This window comes from Herpailurus yagouaroundi, unplaced genomic scaffold, assembly GCF_014898765.1.
Source record: "Herpailurus yagouaroundi ecotype Mexico unplaced genomic scaffold, PumYag 193, whole genome shotgun sequence".
NCBI lineage: Eukaryota > Metazoa > Chordata > Mammalia > Carnivora > Felidae > Herpailurus > Herpailurus yagouaroundi.
The window spans coordinates 1,844,923-1,864,377 of record NW_024412424.1 but is presented as its reverse complement, the minus strand read 5'-3'; the positions used below and the strand labels follow the sequence as shown (position 1 = coordinate 1,864,377).

The 19,455-nt window shown below is 53.3% G+C and overlaps 2 protein-coding genes and 1 long non-coding RNA gene across 3 annotated transcripts in view; 2 read left to right on the top strand and 1 right to left on the bottom strand.

Moving 5' to 3' along the window:
• The window catches only part of BST2 (bone marrow stromal cell antigen 2), a 16,176-nt gene extending 15,150 nt beyond the window's left edge, over nt 1–1,026 (top strand). The window contains exons 4-6 of the mRNA XM_040444869.1: nt 49–109; nt 350–481; nt 715–1,026. Coding sequence (XP_040300803.1) covers nt 49–109; nt 350–470 — 182 coding nt within the window. The 3' untranslated portion in view covers nt 471–481; nt 715–1,026. The remainder of the gene's footprint in view (nt 1–48; nt 110–349; nt 482–714) is intronic.
• Nucleotides 415–11,960, bottom strand: LOC121010980 (uncharacterized). The gene is made up of 3 exons (XR_005781445.1): nt 11,856–11,960; nt 2,384–2,551; nt 415–513 (listed from the first exon to the last, which is right to left on the bottom strand). It is a non-coding gene; the product is annotated as an uncharacterized LOC121010980 (long non-coding RNA).
• Nucleotides 7,362–12,513, top strand: CCDC194 (coiled-coil domain containing 194). Its single transcript, XM_040444868.1, has 5 exons — nt 7,362–8,507; nt 9,574–9,670; nt 10,078–10,210; nt 10,782–10,928; nt 11,145–12,513. Exons 1-5 carry the CDS (start codon nt 8,184–8,186, stop codon nt 11,155–11,157), a joined length of 714 nt encoding a protein of 237 aa, XP_040300802.1. The 5' UTR covers nt 7,362–8,183; the 3' UTR covers nt 11,158–12,513.
• Nucleotides 12,514–19,455: the final 6,942 nt, after the last annotated feature.

The following is a 19,455-nucleotide window of genomic DNA, read 5'->3' as shown; positions in this document are numbered from 1 at the left end:
CCCCCCCCCCCCCCCCCCCCCCCCCCCGCCATTTGTCTCCCACCTTAGGAGAGATCGAGGAGTTGAAGCACAAGCTGCAGAACGCTTCGGTGGAGGTGGAAAGACTGAGGTTGGCGCCACGCCCCCCCCGACCACGCCCCTTCCACCCGCCTGTCCTACCCCGAGACCCCGGACCCCCTTTGCACGCAAAGTTTGAATCCCATCCTTGTCCCTCTGGTCCTACAAGCCCACTCTCCTCCCCACTGACTTGGTGCGGGGGGAGAGGGGAGATTCTGAGGGGCGACGAGGCTAGAGCTGGTGGCAATCAGTCCCGGGCGGTTGCCTGAGTCGTGCCCACATCTTCCCCCAGAAAAGGGACTGAGACCTCGAGCAACAAAAAGGAAATCGCGTCTGCCAGCTCCTTGAAAGCGCTCAGCCCCTTGGTGGTCTCTGTGCACCTGCTCCTGGCCTTCGTTGCTCTGCTGGCCTGAGGTCCCTGCGGGTAAGAAGGGGGCGGCCTGGGGTAGAAGAAAGCTGGGGACGGAAAGGAGGGAGTCCAGGATGAGCCAGGATTTGGGGAGGCGGCCTGCCTGCACAGGGAGGGGTTTGGGGGAGGGAGAGAGAGCTCACTGAGTGAGGAGGAGGCCTGGGGCCCGAGGTGAGGCTTAGGGAGGGGGCGGGGCGTCTTTTGTTCCCCTTCAGACCACCCTGAGTCCCTCTTATGATGCCTCTTAGGCCACAGTCTGGACTGGTCCGTTCCTGCTCTGCTTTTCCCTTGGAGGCTTGACCTGACCTGACCGGTTCTGAAGAGGCCACGCTGTGGCACAGTCAGGGGAAGGGCGGGGGGCGGGGGGCAGGCAGCACCTGGAGGTACACCGAGAAGCCTTGAGGTTGGACAAGCAGGGGAGCTGGCCCAGGGCTGCCTCCCCCTCGGGCCTCCCCGCCCCCTCCCCCTTGCAGCGCTGGGCAGGGCATGGGATGGGGAGACCTGCTTCTTGCTGTCACGGTTTCTGGAAGCTCACTGTCCTCTGAGGTCTTTGACCTCCTCAAAAAGTAAACACCCCTTCCGGGGAGAAAGACATTGCTCTGAAGTTCTTGGAGTGCCATTGTGTCACCCCACTGCGTCTGGGGCCTGTCCTGCAGGCAAATGTGGACACCCACAGACATCCACACCAAATGCTGCTCCAGAATGTTCCCAGGAACCCCTTGGGTTTGGGCAGGCAGCGTCCCACCGCCTCCCTGGCCCTCCTCAGTGGGACTGTCTTAAAGGACTGTATGTATGTACACCCTCACCAGCTGTGCGCGGGGCAATCTATTCTTGCTCTCCTATCTACTCTCACTTCCTCACTGGATCTTCCGAGGCGTGTCCCAGTAAAGAAACCAAGGCTGTGACGGGGGACATCCTTTTGTACTTTCCAATCCCATCCCACAGAAAATTCGGGGCTCGTACTCAAACCTAGATCTACAGACACACACACGCCAGGTCTTTGTCACAAGGCTCGCCCCCGCCCCAAACTCCTATTCATCCTGCAGTGCCCCACTCTGGGAACCCCTCCTACAGAGAGTCCCTCTGCTTCTTCAACATTGAGAGCTGGTGTCCCGATAGACTCTTCATCTGCTTTCTGGGATCCTCGCAGGCTCTACAAAGCCTTCCTCCTCTGTGACCTCCCTTTCTCCCAAGTTCTGCTGGAATCCCAACCGTTGTCCAGGCAGCTTCCTGCCCTTGGCACAGGAGCCAGGACCTTTGTGTCTATCGGCACTGCTGACTTTTGAGCTGGATTGTTCTCTGTGGTGCCGGGGGATCTTGAACAACGCCCCTGGCCTCCATCCACCAGATGCCTGTGCCCCTACCCCCGGGCAGCGACGACACAGATTGCCTTCGGGCATTACCAAGTTCCCCGTGGGGGTGCAGACTCCCTTCCTGTGAGAACCTCTGCTCTAGAAGCGGAGATTCTGGTCTTCCTCACCTCTTGTGTCCCCAGCTCGCAGGAGGGGTCAGGAGGTTGCTTTATGATGGCCAAGTCATTTCACCCGTGTGGAATGAGAAGTGCCTGGATTTGCTCGGGATTTCTCAGCTGCTCAAGCAATCGAAACTCCCGATGCCCAGAAGCAAACAAACCCTTCTTGTGGGACCCGGGGCCTCCCCCCACCTGTTACCGCAGCCCATCGCCGGACGGGCTCACATTCAAGAGACGAGTTTTGATTGGAAAGGAATATGAGTCTCGTTCTGGAGGCCGGCCACCTGGGGAGAAGGCCGACTCTTGTCCAAAAGGCAACTCCGAGAGGTTTCTGCCCGGCCCAGAGATTTTTAAAGGGATTGAGGACACAGTTAATCAGTTAAGGGAGTGCAGGGGCCTGTGACAATTCTTAATTATGTGCCATCTCAATGGTGCCAGCTACAGACCTTGCTAGTGTGGTGCTCAGAGGTTGTGCAAGGGATCCTGGTTCCTTGGTGCCCCGGGGGGGGGGGGGGGGGCGGGGAGGGGAGCGGGGGAGGTGCTAGAGGGTTTGGGTCCTTGGTGCCCAGGGTGGTGCAGAAGCGCTCTTTTCTTTCTGGGAAAGAACGCATGATCTATAAATATACAAAGAAAGGCTTAGTTAATCATTCACATGGGCTCAGCATTCTCTTGCAAAAATTTAATGACTACTAGGGTGGCCTGCGGGCCCACCCACCTCTGTCCTCAACTCCCGCCCCCAGAGCTGCGTTTCGATGATAAAGGGGGACAGGCTTGCCCAACATGATGGACTCAACCTGTTCAAAACATTTCTCCTCCCAAGCCCCTATACGTGGCTGAGTATAAACTTCTCTCCTTCCTAAAGACGCCCCTGTAGGGGCCAAGATGGGTCACTTTGGCAGGAAGACTATTTTGAGATAAAAAGCAATCACGCGGCGCCTGGCTGGCTCCATCAGGAGAGCACGCGACTCTTGGCAGCGGGCTCGTGATTTCGAGGCCCACGTCAGGCGTAGAGCCTACTTGAAAAAAGAAACTAAAATAAAAAATAAAAAGCAATCAGGGGCGCCCGGGTGGCTCAGTCAGTGAAGCGGCCAACTTCGACTCGGGCCATGATCTCACGGTTTGTGAGTCCGGGCCCCACGCTGGGCTCTGCGCTGACAGTGCGGGCGTCTGCTTGGGATTCTCTCTCCCTCTCTCTCTCTCTCTGCCCCCCCACTTGCGCTCTCGCTCTCAAAAGAAATAAAGAGACTTTAAAAGTAAATAAATAATAAAAAGCAATCAAAGCCCAGCAGATTCAGGAAAAGCTCTGTCCTCCCCACCCCCCCACACCCCCACCCCCGCAACTGCCTAAAAAGAATTTAAATAGAGGACCCGCTCCAGGAAGAGAGCTATCACCACAGATGAAAACATCATACTAGAATGTGATGTTCACTAGATGTGGTAGACAGGAACTGAGCAAGGCCTCTTTGACCCGAAATCCTCTGTGTCCCATTGTTTCTGAGTAGGCCCAGTGCCGGAAGCCAAGCTCTCCAACCAGCCTGATGGCAGGGCCCGGGCGGTGGACGGATCGGTGGACGGATCGGGACTGCACGGCGGCCCACGGACAGTGAAGCTTCTTGTACTCCCGCTTTTTATGTAATTTGGCCTTAGCGTTGGTCAGGGCAGCCCCCCACCAATGAAAGTACCTGGGGATTTGTCGGTTGGGGAATTGCCCGCGACACGCCCCCCCTTCCCCCCGGGAAGAGAACCATTGGGGAAAGAAACAAGATTCCGCAGGGAAATTATGCCGCCCCACATGCAGCCCTTGCCACCCCCTATAAAGACTCCTCTGCCTAAAGGAAGGATAGCCTCCTACATTTCCCAGCCGAGGAGGGGGACAAATGGGTTCGAAATCCCCACTCCGGCAACAAAGGAATGTATCCGTGGATACAAGTTACTCCAACCCCTAGGCCCACTTGGCCCCCAGGAGGCATTCCAGGTGATAGAAGGACCTGGAGGGTTGAGGTACAGAATGGTTCATTAGTTCCTAGGTATCCGTTGTCTCTCTGGGAGCGCATAAGCGTGGGTTCCCGGGGCCCTCTTGGCTCCCTCCCGGCACCCCAGACCAAAACGAATACTTCTGTTCCTTGTACCGCAAATGGTTCAAAAGAACAATCAAGAAGTCATGTCCTTGTAAACGCTCCATTTGAGGCGCTAAATGACCTCTGAGTGTCGAGAGCTAGATGACCTTTCGTGAAAACGGCAAAGCAAATGCTTTAGAGACCGTAGATAAGCGTAGATACATAATGAAAGCAGTATGAAGAAATCAACCAATAAGCAAAGGGCAGGAGGGAACGTTACAGGAAAATAATCATGACGTTCCTTAACGGGTGATTGCACAAAGGGACGTTTCTAGAATTAGGTCACGCCGAGAAACAGAGAACGCGCGCTACACGGAAATCGCTAACAAACATAATGCCACGTTCGCCACAATAAAGCGGCCAGTCTTAACACGCTGCTGTTGTCTGCATCCATTTGTTATTTTCGCCGACGCCGTTCATCCTTCGGGAACCCCTGCACCTGCTGGGGCTGGACCCCGGCAGCCCAGCACATATTTGTTTCCTAAACGTTCACTCTTTTTCATCTTCCTGTGACTTGTGTTCCTTCCCTTTGAAGTCCCAGACCCCTACCCTCCTCCTCTCTTCAGTTTAGAATGACTTCTAGGGGCACCTGGGTGGCTCAGTCGGTAAAGCGGCCGACTTCAGCTCAGGTCATGATCTTGTGGTGAGTTCGAGCCCCGCGTCGGGCTCTGTGCTGACAGCTCAGAGACTGGAGCCTGTTTCAGATTCTGTGTCTCCCTCTCTCTCTGACCCTCCCCTGTTCATGCTTTGTCTCTGTCTCAAAAATAAATAAATGTTAAAAAAAAAAAAGAACGACTCTATACCCGGGACGCCAGGGTGGCTCAGTCAGTTAAGAGTCCAACTCTTGATTGAGTCTTAACTCAGTCAGTTAAGGGTCCAACCCAGCTCAGGTTGTAATCTCACGGGTTCGCGAGTTCGAGCCCAGAGTCAGGCTCCGTTTTGACAGCGCGGAGCCGGCTGGAAACTCTCTCTCTCTCTGTCCACCTCCCCGCTCTCCCTCTCTCTCTCTCAAATAAATAAACTTAAAAAAAAAAAAAAAAAGGCATAGAATGACACAGATACCTGATTTTGCCTGGCTTTGGAATTTCCCTGTCTGTGTGGATTCCCCATATGTATGAAATTAAACTTTATGTTCTCTTGTTACTCTGTCTCGTGTCAGTTTGATTCTTAGTCTGGCTAGAAAGATGTAGAAGGGGGCAGGAAATTCTTACTCCCTGATAGCCCCCTGTTTTCCCTCACTGGCTGTGACTCAGCGGGGCCCTGAGAAGTCAGTCTTGCAAGTCTGTGGGGTTCCGGCTCCAGCAGGAATCTCCCAGTGGTCAGCGGCTGCTGTGTGACCCTGCCCTGCGACCGGGCCTCTCTGGGCTCTGGTTTCTTTCATGTGGAATGGGGGCAACGGGGAAGGGAGGACACTGAGCTTCTAGTTCACAGTCTCCACTCAGCTCACATTTCACATTTACTGCATAACTACTGTGTGCCAGGCCCTCGCAGTGACAGTGATAAGGACACGTGCGTGGGCTTTGCTTTTAGGAGCTCACCCAGTCCGGTGGCGGAGGTGATGTGCTTTTTGGAGTGGTGAGCGTCCGGAGCTGAACGGCCAAGAAAGAACTCTTGAAGACGTCTTTGGTGCAAAAAGGTGACCTCATTAAAGCACAGGGACAGGACCCGCGGGCAGAAAGAGCCCGCACTGGGGTTGTGAGGAGTGACTGATTATATACTATGGAGTGGGGGGAGGTAAAGGCAAAAGAGAGTCCTTTAAAAGAACTTTCACAGGCTAACGAGGGCTTTTTTGTTTTTTAATTTGGAGAGAGAGAGAGAGAAACCCAAGCAGGTTATTCTGAGCTGTCAGTGCAGAGCCCCATGGGGGGCTTGAACTCATGAGCTATGAGGTCATGACCTGAGCTGAAACCAAGAGGTGACTTGCCCAACCGACTGAGCTCCCCAGGGCCCCCCAAAGAGGACTCTTAAGATACCAGAGGCCTTGCTATTGTCAGGCTGAGGTTGTGTTTCCTCTAGTAAGGCATTAACATTAAGACAGTAGGAAGTTCCTGGAGAAATGTTTCACTCTGAATTTGCCTCAAGTATTTGTCAATGGGCTGCAGGTTATAAGGAAACTCAATTTTATTTACCATTTCCTTCCTGCCTTTGTTCCCCACCTCACTGTGGAGGAGAGGGTGGTGTTGGGGCTCCAGGAAACGGAGTCTACAGTCTACGGGTTTCTGGAGATTAGGCTGTTGATCAGATTGCCTTTTTCTTGTAATTCACTAAGACATCCGTAAACCGATGGGGACTCCCGCCCTGCAGGACTGTGATCTCTAGCAGTTAACCATCAGGTTTTCCCATTCCTTTGTTCTTGGGCAACCGGGGGTGCCCGAGGAATGTCACCCGTGTCCCACCCTGGGTTGTTGGGGGGGGGGTGGGTTGCAGGGTGTCAGCGTGCCTTATGCTCCCTCGTCGGCTGGGAATCGAACACCTAAAATGCAAAATTACAAGAAGAGCAGAGACAGTCGAAAGGGGCCTGAGTTAGTGATGAGGAGGAAGGATCAGGTACTCCTGGCTGCCTTAAAGCGAAGAGAAAGAGAAAGCCTGATGGTTAACTGCTAGAGATCTCAGTCCTGCAGAGCGGGAGTCCCCATCGGTTTACAGATGTCTTAGTAAATTACAAGAAACAGGCAATCTTATCAACAGCCTAATCTCCAGAAACCCGTAGACTCCGTTTCCTTGAGCCCCAACACCACCCTCCCCTCCGTAGCAAGGTGGCGAACAAAGGCAGGAAGGAAATGGTAAATAAAATTCAGTTTCCTTATAACCTGCAGCCCATTGACATACTAGAGGCAGGCAGAGTAAGACATTTCTACAGAACTCCCTACTGTCTTCATGTTAATGCCTTACTAGAGGAAAAAACAACCTCGGCTTGACAATAGCCAGGCCTGTGGTATCTTGGGAGCCCTCTTTAAGCACGTGGAAGTCATTCTAGGTGTTGTTAGGAAAACGCCGTTTATTTATTGTTTAGTAAAACTTTAGTAAAACTTCAGTCGTGAGACCCTTCAGATGTATATCAGGGGCCATGTGCTTGGAGTATGATTGCCAGCATAGACTTGGGGGCTAAGGATATAGGAGGTTTGCGAAGGAATTTTTATGTGTTTAAGGAGACTCACAGGATCCTGGGGGGTCAGGATAATGTTAAGTCAAGATTCTCTTTTGCCCCCAGCAAAGTGTCATCATCGAGGCAGCTGAGCTCCTAGAGGAAGGTCACTCTGCCTGTTTCAAGGGCTCGCCAACGGGCCGCAGGCAGTAAGGGAATTTAATTTTTCATTTGCCTTAGTTTCCCACATCGCCGGGGCAAGCACTTAAACCCCCCCTTACGTCTCGATGAGGGTGATTTTAGGGCTCCAGGAAATGGAGTCTATAGGCTTCTGGAGATTAGGCTATGGATAAGACTGCCTTTTTCTTGCAGTTGATTAAGTTCCCCACAAACTGAGGAGACACCTGTCCTGCATGGCTGTGATGTCTATAAGCCAACCACTCGTTTCTCTTTCCTTTCCTTTGTTCTTGGGCTCGAGGTAAACGGGGCTGGAGCTGATTTACAGTGTCAGATCGCCCCCTGGCTGCCTAGTGGAGAAGGGGCTGGGAGTTGGGACCCATCCCCTCCAGCATCTCACCCTCTCTGGCCCTCGCAGCCAGTCCCAGAAAGTGTGGCAGCTTGAGCCAGGCAGACCTCCGTCGGTCGTGTAGCCTCGCGTCTTTCAGCCTCAGTTTTTCCACGAAAAAACCCTTGCCGTGGGCCCCGCATGCAAATGGGCGCTTTGTGAGGATGGGCTCCTATGGTTCCCACTAAGCCCGATGGGGCAGGAGCCAGAGCACCCCCACTTCAGTGGGGGAGACTGAGGATGAGAGGACAGCACGTGCTGTGCTGGGCACATGCGATGCGGAGGCAGAACTGGAACCCAGGACCCCCAGTCCGGTCCTGGGCGCGGGTAGCCTAGGCTGGCCCCTGGCGGGGGTCCAGCCCCTCCCAACGCACTCGGGAAGCCACGGCCGGGCAGGGCGGAGCCGTGGGTGTCCCTGGCGCCCCAAGGTGCCAATTAAATGCTCGTGGCTGTCTGGGGCCAGAGCTGTGGACAGAGGCATGGCCGAGCTGGGCCCAGAGCCGGGACGCGCCTGGCGGGTGCTAGCCCTGTGCGGGGCTGCGGTGTTCCTGGCGGCCGCGGCAGCCGGCGGGGCCCTGCTGGCCTGGAATCTGGCCTCCTCGGCCTCCCGGGGACCTCGCTGCCCGGAGGCAGGTGCCAACGCCACGGCGCCCCCCAGGGACCTGGCGCCAGAGGTCGAGGAGCTGCGGCGCCAGCTGGCAGAGGCTACCCAACGCCAGGAGGCCCTGGCCAGACAGCTGAACCAGGCCAACCGTGTCCGTCGGGAGCTGGAGGAGGCACTAAGGGCCTGTGAGGGCCGCCAGGTAGGCGGGCAGGGTGGGAGACTGGGGAATCCAGAATGGGGGGAGAGGGCCTGCACACACAACCCCAGGGTTGCCCCCCACCCCCACCCCCTGCATTCGTCTCCCTAATTCTTCACCCGAGAGTGGCACCGTCATCCCTTCCAAATCCTACTGGTTCCCCCTTAAGTCTCCCTGCTGACCAAGGAGGCCCCATGATTCTCTGCCATTTGCCTAGTAGATGGTGGTGGCTAGAAGCCCCAGACCCCTGAGTCCACCTGGGGAGACCCTGTGCTAACCCTCCCCCTGGGTGCCCACTCAACCTCCCCCAGCCAGTGTCCAGCAGCCCTATTTCCAGAGAGGGACATTCATGTCACCTGTAATTAGGAGGCTAAAGTTGGCCTCTTGGGGGAGGTACTGGCCAGGTCCTCCCTTTTCCTCCACCCTTCACAAACTCTCTCTTAACCCTTCCCAGCCCTGGGCCTTGCAAAAGAACCATTCTCAAAGTCCCAATCTTTCATTTACTACTGTGGATCTCTGGGTACCAGGCCCAGCAGGGGCTGGGCAGTGTGAATTTTAGAAATCAAAACAGACCTCCACCCTTTACCTGCCTGCCTGAGGGAAGGGCCCCAAGCCGCCGAGGTCAAGCGCAGCCTGCTCTGGGTTCAAATTCTGGCTCTGCCCCTCAGTGGAAGATGTTCTGAGGAGGCCAGGCCAGTTGTTTCGAAGAACGTCTCACAGAGGTGAGGAAGCATACTCCAGAAACCCAGGCATTGTCAACCACCGGATTGGCTTGTGTTGGTTTGAAACCCCAGGGAGTCTAGATGTAGCTGGGACCGGGACCGCAGAGCTAAACGGTTTCCACATTCGGTGGCTTGAGGTGGGCGGCGGTGGGCCCCGGGCAGAGCAGCGGTCACCACTCGGAACCCCAGGCCACTTCTGTTTTACAACCACAGGAGCCCCAAAGGGCATTGCAAGTAATGCTCAGGGAACGGAGACACCAGGGTCAGTTCAGTCCTCCCCAGAAAGAGGGGAGACTTCATTTCTGTCCTTACACCCCGCCCCTCCTTACTTCCTCTGCACTCCCCAGAGCCGGCTTCAGACCCAACTGATGACCCTGAAGACTGAGATCGAGGAGGCGAAGGCACAGGGGACCCAGATGGGGGCTGAGAACGGGGCGCTCACAGGTGTGTTGGGGCGCAAGGGGTGGCCAGGGCTAAGGGCGGGAGGGGCCTAAAAGGTTCCCAGTTATGCGAATGACATGCACAAGTGCAAACGTAATGTAAACGACATGCAAATAAACGCGAAAACTTACGAGGGAAATGCACGTCACACTCAAAGGCCACGCAAAGGTCAGAAACACAACGCAAATGCAACCAAATACGCAAACGCCACTTACACGACTCCCAAAAGCAACACAAGCCTATGAAGAGCTCTGCAAATGACACGCAAAGGTCATGCAACCAGCGCACACACTTAATTCAAATAAGGCAAAGCTGCAAATAGGATGCAGACTGTAAAAAAACTCCCAACGCCGGCGTTAGGCGGGCGGGAGCGAGGTTCTCGGACCTGACCGGGCTCCCTGGACCCGCAGAAGCGCTGGCGCGCTGGGAGGCGGCGGCCACGGAGTCTGCGCGGCGGCTGGACGAGGCACAGCAGCGCGCACGCGCGGCCGAGGCCGAGGGCGAAGCTTGCGCGGCCCGGGAGGCGGCGCTGCGCGAACGCGCGTGAGTGAAGGGCGGGGCCGGGGGCGGTGGACGGGCGTGGCGCGTGGCCAATGGCTGCGCAAGACTTCGTTCTTTCGGCCCAGCGTCGCCTGGTGGGGAAGGAGGGGAAGGGTCCCCGGGGATGGAGCCGCAGCCGGGCCGTGTGGGCGGGGCGTTGGGGTGTTGCGTGACAAGAAGGTCAAAGACGGGATCCTGGAGTTGGAACCTAGGTGTGGTCAAGGATGTAGGCCGTCTGGTGGCTGGACTCCCCAGGCTGGGGCCGGCACGGCACTCCGGAGGCATGAGTCCCTGGGGTCGGGCGCGCATAGAGGAAGGGCGAGGAGCGGAAGAGAAGGACGCAAGTAAAAGGAAGTACCGAGGGAGAGGACGGGGGTTCTGGAGGCTGAGCTCCTGGAAAAGGGGATGGGAGGCCCTGGGGAGGGGTCCCGGGAATGGCTGGGGGTGGAGAAAGGTTAGGGGAGCTGGGGATCTCTTGGGAGTGGGGTTCTCAGGGAAGATGGAAGAGTACTGGGGGGAGGGTCTCGGGGGCGGGGATCCAGGTGCTGATGGACCCCTCCCCACTTCCTGTCAGTAAAGCCCTGGAAGCCGAGATGGGCCCCCAGCGCAGAGTGCCGCACCCCCGATCCCGCTCCGGGTCCCGACCGCGACCCAGCCCCCGCTCACGTTCTCGCCCAAGAACTTCGGGGGGCTGCCGGCGGCCGGCGCGGCGCGCTCGAGGGTGAGTCGGCCCCTAGCAGGATGAGGGCCCGAGGCCGGGAGGGCACACAATGTGGCGGCCCTGCTGGGACCCGTATAGAGGTGTCCACGCTGGATGAGATGCCCAGTCGACAGCCATCAACGCTCAGCTTTGGACCCAGGAGCCACTCTGAACGGAATCTACAGAAAGGAGACTCGACTCTCTCTCCCCAACCAACGAATGCTTTTTTTTTTACAGATGGGGAAACTAAGGCCCATTCGATGACCCAATGAGATAGTGCTGATTTGAGACTTCAGTCCCTTCTGATGACAGTGTTGCTTCATCCCACAGGCATGAAGAGTTAGGGTCCAGGTCCAGCCCTGGCTCAGGAGTGACCTGGAAGGGTCACTTCTCCTCTCTGGGCCTCAGTTTACCTTGTCTGTGTATCGAGTGATTAGCATCATGTTTGGCGAGCCAGCCTATCCTTGACAACACAGACCGACCAAGATGGCACAATGGGAAAACTACAGGCCCCTCTAGCTATGAGGAGGGTACAGAAGTCCCAAATGGAATTTTAGCAAAAGAGAATTAAGCACCACATTTTTAAAATACATCACAACGAAGGGGCCTTATACCTGAGATGCAGGGATGGCTCAGTATTCAGAAGTCTGCTAATAAGATTTACCATGGTGATGGATCAAACGAGAAAAGTTCTGAAAAGGCCTCAAAATGAGGGCGAACGTGAGGATGACCACTGTGGAGTATTTAATATTGTTCTGGAGGTACTAGCCAACGCACTTAGAGAAGAAAAAGAAAGAAGGGGTATGGATAGTAGGAGAGTGGTAGGGAAATTACAGTTTGGATCGTGGGTAAGCCCTGTTTACATAGGTCAAAAATAATAGAAATACCAACAATTCCATATGGCTCAATTTCACATTAATTTCATCTTTTACCTTATATTCGACATACCTTCAGACTTACAGAAAAACTGGAGGATTAGTACAAAGAATTCCTGGATATTCTTTATCCAGATTCCACAAACATTAGTTACCACCTTTGCTTTATTCTTCTTCCTCTCTCTGAACCTCTTCTGAAAAACACACAGAAACGATGTCTCATTACCCATAAAAGTTGAGTATGCATTTCCTAAAAACAAGGACATTCTCCCACATAATCACAGTACAATGATGAACATCAGGAAGTGGACATTGATAAAACACCATTATCTAATCTACAGACTTTAATCAGACTTTGCCAACTGTTCTCATAATGTCCTTTATAACAAAAGAATATCCTGGCTCACACATTGTATTTGTCAGGTCTTCTAGTTCTTTTAATCTGGAACATTTCTCAGTATGTCTTTGCCTTTTATGACGTTGGCGTTTTTTAAAGGCCCAAGGCAGTCATTTTCTGGTGTCCTAATTTGGGTTTCTGTGATGTTTCTGTAAGATTAGTTTCAGGTTGGCATTTTGGGCAGGAGAGCCTTGGAAGCAATTTAACATAATTTTACCTGCTGGTAGTATGGTTTTATATAGAGAAAACCCAAGAGAACTAACTGAAACTTTCTTAGATCTATTTCATATAGTTACTTATCTCCAGGAATAAACTAATTTCCTTCTTATGTAAAGAGCTCTTATCAATTAATTTTTCAAAAAACAGCTCGGTAGAAAAATGGGCAAAGAATATAGACAGTCATTTCATAGAAATATGAAAAAAAAAAAAAAAAAGCGACCAACCTCTTTCCTACAAAAGATTGGAAATTGAAATGACAAGGTGGTACCACTTTCTACCCATTAGTCTGGCAAAAATGAAAACAAGCAAATCGCAAAGTACCATGTGCTGGCACTGCTGTGGAGAAACAAGTAATCCCACGTGGTGCTAGTGAGAGAGCCCAGTGGTACAACCACTTGGAAGGGCAATTTTCTAGAACCTCTCAAAAGTTAAAGTGTATACATCCTTTGACCCATCAATTCCCCTTCTAGAAATTTTTCTACAACCATATTTACATGGGTACAAAATTACGGACCAGGGGCACCTGGCTGGCTCGGTCTGTAGAGCACACTCTTGATCTACAGGTTATGAGTTCAAGCCCCAGGTTGGGTGCAGAGCCTACTTATAAATAAATAAATAAATAAATAAATAAATAAATAAATAAATCAGATTGATGGGCAAAATACAATGCAGAACCCTGGGTTGGATCCTGGCACAGAAAAACACTTAGTGAGAAGGTCAAATAAAGTCTAGAGTATAATTATTTTAATGCACTAGAGTTAATTTCTTAGTTTGGACAAATAAAATTTGGATGCCATGGTGTCAAAGAACTTGGCCATGGCAGAAGTTCAGTGACGGCTGTTCAGGGGCTCTGCACTATCTCTGCAACTGTTCTGGAAATCTAAAATTATTCCAAAAGAAAAGGTTTCACTTTTTAAAAAGAGACTAAAGGGGCGGGCGGGGCCGCCCCGAGGACATTCGTTATCACATTCTTGATCATTGTTAAAAATTGGAAACAACCTCAATGTCTTCCGGCTGGTGACTGTTATAAATGTGTCCATCCATCCATAGAGTGGGATACTATGCACTCTTTAAGGTGACAAAGCAAATCTCCGAGATACATTAATGTAAAAAGCAGGAGAGTGATAATTGGTGTACATTTTTCAAAATGCAGGGACAAAGAGAATTTTACCCAAATAACTCTGAAGGAAACACTGGTCACCGACTTCGGGGCAGGTAGTACCTGCTGAGAGCTAGGAGCGAGGGGGCTAGAGGGCTGGGCTGGGGTGGAGGGCTGGGGGGTGGGGGGGGAGTCTCTTGTTTCTCTGTATGCCCTTTTGTAAAGTTTGCATTTTTAAAATTTTTTTAATGTTTATTTTTGAGACAGACGGAGACGGGGAGGGGGGGGGTGGGGGCAGAGAGAGAGGGAGACACAGAATCTGAAACAGGCTCCAGGCTCAGCACAGAGCCCGATGCGGGGCTCGAACCCACCAACCGTGAGATGATCATGACCTGAGCCGAAGTCGGACGCCTAACCGACTGAGCCACCCAGGCGCCCCCTGTAAAGTTTGCATTTTTAAAGCCATGCACCTGTATGACATTTAAAATGATTAAAATTTGTTTTAAAAAATTCCTAAGAGGCTGGTAATTGAGGGCGGTAGAAGCCCTCGGAACTCTTTCCCCCACCTCATCCAGCCCTGCTCATTACCCCCACTACCACCCTGGGGTTTAGACGTGCCGGATCTGGGGCTTTACCTGGGAGGGGCCCACGTGGAGGGGGAATTGGAGGGTCAACTCCCAAGGAGGAAGTGCGGCTGAGGGGAGGAAGGTCGAATCGCTTAGTTCTGCTGACAGCCACCAGGGGTCGCCCCAACTTGCTCACCCGATTGCTGCCCTTGAAGGCTTCAGCTGGAGAGGTTAAGGGTGGTTCTGAAAGCTGCCCTCACCCCACCCCCAACTCTGGCGTCAATCCAGAAGTGTGCAGGAAGTGGCTTCTTCTGGAGTCAAGCAGAGCTGGAGACCAGGAGACTGATCTTGCTTTGTCTGACTTAAGACCCCTTCACTGGGTCACTGTGGGATCCAAGGGTAAAAGGGCTGGGCTCAGGGGTGTAAATGGCACATAAAACATCATTATTAACCAACTTACTCTGCGGGCTTCATCTTGGCCCTACCACCCGACCCCTGAAAATCAGTTTCGGGGAGGGAGGGAAATAGGGAGCCAAGGCAGGTGTGTGAGCAGGAATGGCAGTTAGATCTGGTGTCAGAAAGAACTGGGAAGAAAGAGAGGACACAGACTGAGCGAGAGCTTTGAACCTCCAGGGTGTAGGTGAGGTTTGAGGGTGACCTGGGGAGAACAAGCCCAGCCCCCCGCCCCTCCTTGTGCTGAGGATCCCTCAGCTGCCCAGGGAAGTAAATAGCGCTCCTTGGTGGGACCTGCCTCCTGGACCCCCATCTGTTCCCACCTCACAGGGCCAGTCTTTGACCTGCCTTTGCTCTGTTCTGCCTCCCACTCTCTAATTATCCCTCCAAGTCTCTGTCTCTCTGTCTCCAAGTCTCTCTCTGTCTCTTTCTCTCTCTTTTTTAAATGTTTATTTTTGAGAGAGGGAGAGAGACAGCAGGGGAGAGGCAGAGAGGGGGACAGAGGATCCAAAGTGGGCTCTGCACTGACAGCAGAGAGCCCGACGTGGGGCTCGAACTCACAAACCTTGAGATCCTGACCTGAGCTGGAGTCGGAGGACGTTTAACCAACTGAGCCACCCAGGCGCCCCTCTGAGTCTCTGTCTCTCTTTATCTGTCCCTGCCCCTATCACCATCACCCCCTCCTAGGTCCCTGCCCTGGCTTCCCATCCCCGGAGCCCCCCTCCTGTGGCTGCGGTGACAGTAGGAGGGGACAGAAATGGGAAACCTTGGAGCGGCTGCAGGAGAAGCAGCAGCCTGACTCAGTCAACCCCCCCAGTCCCAGGTAAGAAAGTGGGGTGCCTTTTATCAGCCAGTAACAGGGAGGCCCAGAGGGGACGGGGCTCCTCCTCGGTCACCTCCAAAAGCACAAAACTTAATTTTCATTTGAATTTAACCAAACGCACCGATAGTAAAAGTGGAGGGTTTTTTGGATTTCACTGAAATCGTTCTTCACTGGAAATATTTCTTTCTTTTTTTTTTAATGTTTATATTTTAAAGGTTTTTTTCTATTTTGTTTTAAGGTTTTATTTTTTATTTTATTTTTTTAATATTTATTTATTTTTGAGAGAGAGAGAGAGAGAAAGAGAGCATGAGCAGGGGAGGAACAGACAGAGAGGGAGACAGAGAACCCGAAGCTGGCTCCGGGCTCTGAGCTGTCAGCACACAGCCTGATGTGGGACTTGAACCCACGAACCATGAGATCATGACCTGAGCTAAAGTCAGACGCTTAACTGACTGAGCCATCCAGGCGCCCCAGGTGTTTATTTATTTTTAAGAGAGAGAGAGAGAGAGCACGAGGGGGTTGGGGTGCAGAGAGAGGGAGACACAGAATCTGAAGCAAGCTCCGGGCTCTGAGCTGTCAGCACAGAGCCCGACATGGGGCTCAAACTCACAGACCGCAAGATCATGACCTGAGCCGAAGTCGGACGCTTAACTGACTGAGCCACCCCGGCACCCCAAGAAATATTACTTTCTTAAGGACCTTCCTGAAGTTCTGTGAGAGTTTTTTAAAATCTTGCATCTTCTTGAGAACGTCAGTGTCAGTTTCTCGTAGTGACACAAAGTTGACTTCCTCATGACACTTCCCTTCTCTGCCCAAACCCACAAATAAAACCAAATGGATTGTTTTTAATTTAGACAACAACAACAACAAAACATTGAAAATCAAAGCCTGATTTCGTGATGACCCTCCCAGGGGAATTCAGAAGGGTTCATGGGCAAAATTTCCTGTGAACATGACAAATTGTTTTCGGGAAAAAACCGAACGCTCACATCAGGACCAATGCATTTGACCTCTCGTGAATCGAAGGATCCGTCACTCGCTTCCTCCCTCTGGGATTTTCTGGCCAGGGACACGCGCAAAATGTGTCCAGAAAGCCTGTTTTTGGAGATTTTAGCCACTGCTGGCAGAAATGTCAATGGAAACAACCTTTGGAGGACAAACTGGTGACAAGCTATCAAAATAGAAGATGTGACTGCTCTGGGTCCCAGCAGTTTCATTTGGGGGGGATCTGATATTAAATCTTACTTTGTTCACAGAAGCAAATAATTTAGAAACAGTCTCAATGCCCATTGATAATTACTGTGGTAATGTATGTGGTGAAAACCTAAGCATCAGGCAAAAGGAATCAACTAATCTGGAAGATATTATGTTGAGCAACAAGAGGAAGTTTCATCTGTACTTTCTCCATTAAAAAAAAAAAATCTAGGTAATAGAACAAATTATTTGAAAAAGAAATATTGCAAAATCAAAGATGTGAGCTCAAATTACCAAAAAGAAACAGAACGTTGTTTTTGAGCTTGATACAAACGACATTAGTATGTCTATTTAAAACTCTGTTCCAGGTCAGGGCACCTGGGTGGCTCAGTCGGTTCAGCGTCCAACTTCAGCTCAGGTCGTGATCTCGTGGTTTGTGAGTTCGGGCCCCGCGTCGGGCTCTGTGCTGACAGCTCGGAGCCTGGAGCCTGATTCGGATTCTGTGCCTCCCTCTCTCTCTCTGCCCCTCCCCTGCTTGTGCTCTGTCTCTCTCTCAAATATAAATGAAACATTAAAAAAAGGTAAGGGTCCAACTCTTGATTTTGGCCCAGGTCGTCATCTCACAGCTTGTGAGGTCAAGCCCTGCGTCCAGCACTCTTGACATTCTCTCTCTCCTTCTCTCTCTGCCCCTCCTCTGTTCTGTCTCTCTCACTGTCTCAAAATAAATGAATAAAACATTAAAAAAAATAAAAATAAAACTCTGTTTCTTATACTGTGACACTTACTCAAAACTGTACCACTGGGTCTAGGGTGGCTTTTTCTTAAAAATTCTTTTAATGTTTGTTTATGTATTTATTTTTGAGAAAGAGGGGGAGGGAGGGGCAGACACAGAGGGAGACAGAGAATCCCAAGCGGGCTCCTCATTGTCAGCGTGGAGCCCGATTTGGAGTCCGAACGCATGAACCGTGAGATCACGACCTGAGCCGAAATCAAGAGTCGGGCACTTAACCGACGGGGCCACCCAGGCGCCCCTCTACGGTGGCTTTTTAATTTTCTGGGAATTTATACTTTGCCTTCTTTTTCCTTGACAATAGATGTCAGGCTCAATATATCATGAAGAGCAGCCAGGATCTCAAGTACCTATGGAGACTGTCACACCTGCTGATGTTGGCCCCGCCACTGTGGCCCGGCCCCCCCCCGTTGTCTGAGCATCTCCCGCTGGACCCACATTCCCCAGCCGGACCTCTGTCCTGCCCTTTGTCCCCCAGTGCTCTCACAGGCCCCGAGCACCTGTACTTGGAGGCAGCGCCCCTCCCCCGCATATCAGTTTCTCCCCCTGGCATCAGAGGTAACACAAGACCCAGCCTCTGTCGCCTTAAAAAAAAAGTCCCGCCACTTTTAAGGTTGAACGTGTGCCAGGCGCCGTGACAAATGTCTCCACACCTGGCTGCGTCGCCTCCGCTTTAGACAAGAGGAAACTGAGGCTGAAGGAAGGAAAGTCACTCGTCTGAGGTCACGCAGCAGTAGGGGGCACAGCCAGACCCGAACCCCAGAGCCCTAAATGGAAGCCGCGGGTCCACTCTGCCTACGCGGCCTCCCACCCTGTTCCAGGGGACTCGGGTGGGCCTGGCCAACCCAGAGAAATAGCTGGTTGGGCACCACTTGTAGCCCCCAACCCTCCTCCCCCCCACTCGCCGCTGGGAAGGGTCCGGAATCAGGAATCACCGGGTAGCTGCAAAGGCCAAAGGTCAGACAGGGGTTTCCTGCCTCCCCCTGGGAACTTCCTCTGTCCCAATCCAACTTCTGCCTCTGTGACGAACACCACCCTGGAGGACCCCCTCCCCGCCGTCAACTACCCCCAACTCCGTTGCCCTGGCCGACGGGGGGGATGGGTCCTTCCCCCCCCCCGCCCCCCCCACCGCACGCAGACGGGCAGTATACAGCCATTGTGTTGTGGTCCAGCCTTCTTGCCACCTGCCGGCCCCTTGCCCGCCCCCCTCCATCCCTCCCTCCTACCAGCCTTGACCCCATGGAGCCAGGGGGCCGTGTCCCACGGTGTCGCCCTAAGACTCAGGGTTCCTCACCGCCAAGCCTGAGGCTAACGCCTCATCCAGCATGGAGCTCCTGGTTCTAGGGGAATGGACAGGAGGACGCACCCAGAATCCTTTGCTCTTGGTCCCCGAATTCCCTTGACGCCCACCTGGAGATGACCCACAGTGAAGTTCAATGCCCACCTATCTGGCACTGCCCCTTCACCGTCTCCCAGAGCCCCGAAATAACGCTCCCGCACGAAACGATAGTAATAATAACAATGGCAAACCCTTTCTTACGGCCGCCCCCCCCCCCCCTCCGGCCCGGTGACCTGGGACGCCACCCATACCCCGTCTCACAGAGGCAGAAACTGAGAAGGGGCAGGAGAAGCCCCTCACTCGAGCTCGCTTGGGCCGAGCCTTCTCTCCCAGCTCCAAGTTCACTGCGGCTTACGCTGCTGCTCCCAGAGCACTTATGAAGCACCTATGGGAGCCGGGGCGTCGGGTGGGGCTGACAGCTTGGGGAGCCTGGGCCATTGCCATCCATGGGTCAGCCCCTCCCCGGCCCGGGGAAGCACTACTGTGACGAGTACCTACTGTGCGCCTGGCCCCGGGGGGCCAAGCACCCCAGCCGACTCAGCTCCCGATTTAGACACACCTCTGCAGCCAGCCCACGGGGTGGGGGAGGTAAGTCCGACTCTGTGCACCAACGGCGTGAGACCCCCAGACGGTCCCTTCACCTCCCCGTGCCTCAGTTTCCTCCTCCGCACGATACAGGGGCCACGACCTGAGATCCTGGGCGGCAAGCGCTGAGAACGGCGCTGGGCCCGGAGCAAGGGCAAGGTGGAGAGAGAGAGACCGAGGCTCGGAGTGGCCGAGGAAGCCCCCCCCC

Coding starts and splice junctions, on each gene's coding strand:
- CCDC194 (XM_040444868.1), top strand. CDS start 8,184: ATGGCCGAGCTGGGCCCAGAGCCGGGACGCGCCTGGCGGGTGCTAGCC. Junction 8,508..9,573: donor GGGCCTGTGAGGGCCGCCAG/GTAGGCGGGCAG, acceptor TGCACTCCCCAG/AGCCGGCTTCAGACCCAACT. Junction 10,211..10,781: donor GCGGCGCTGCGCGAACGCGC/GTGAGTGAAGGG, acceptor ACTTCCTGTCAG/TAAAGCCCTGGAAGCCGAGA.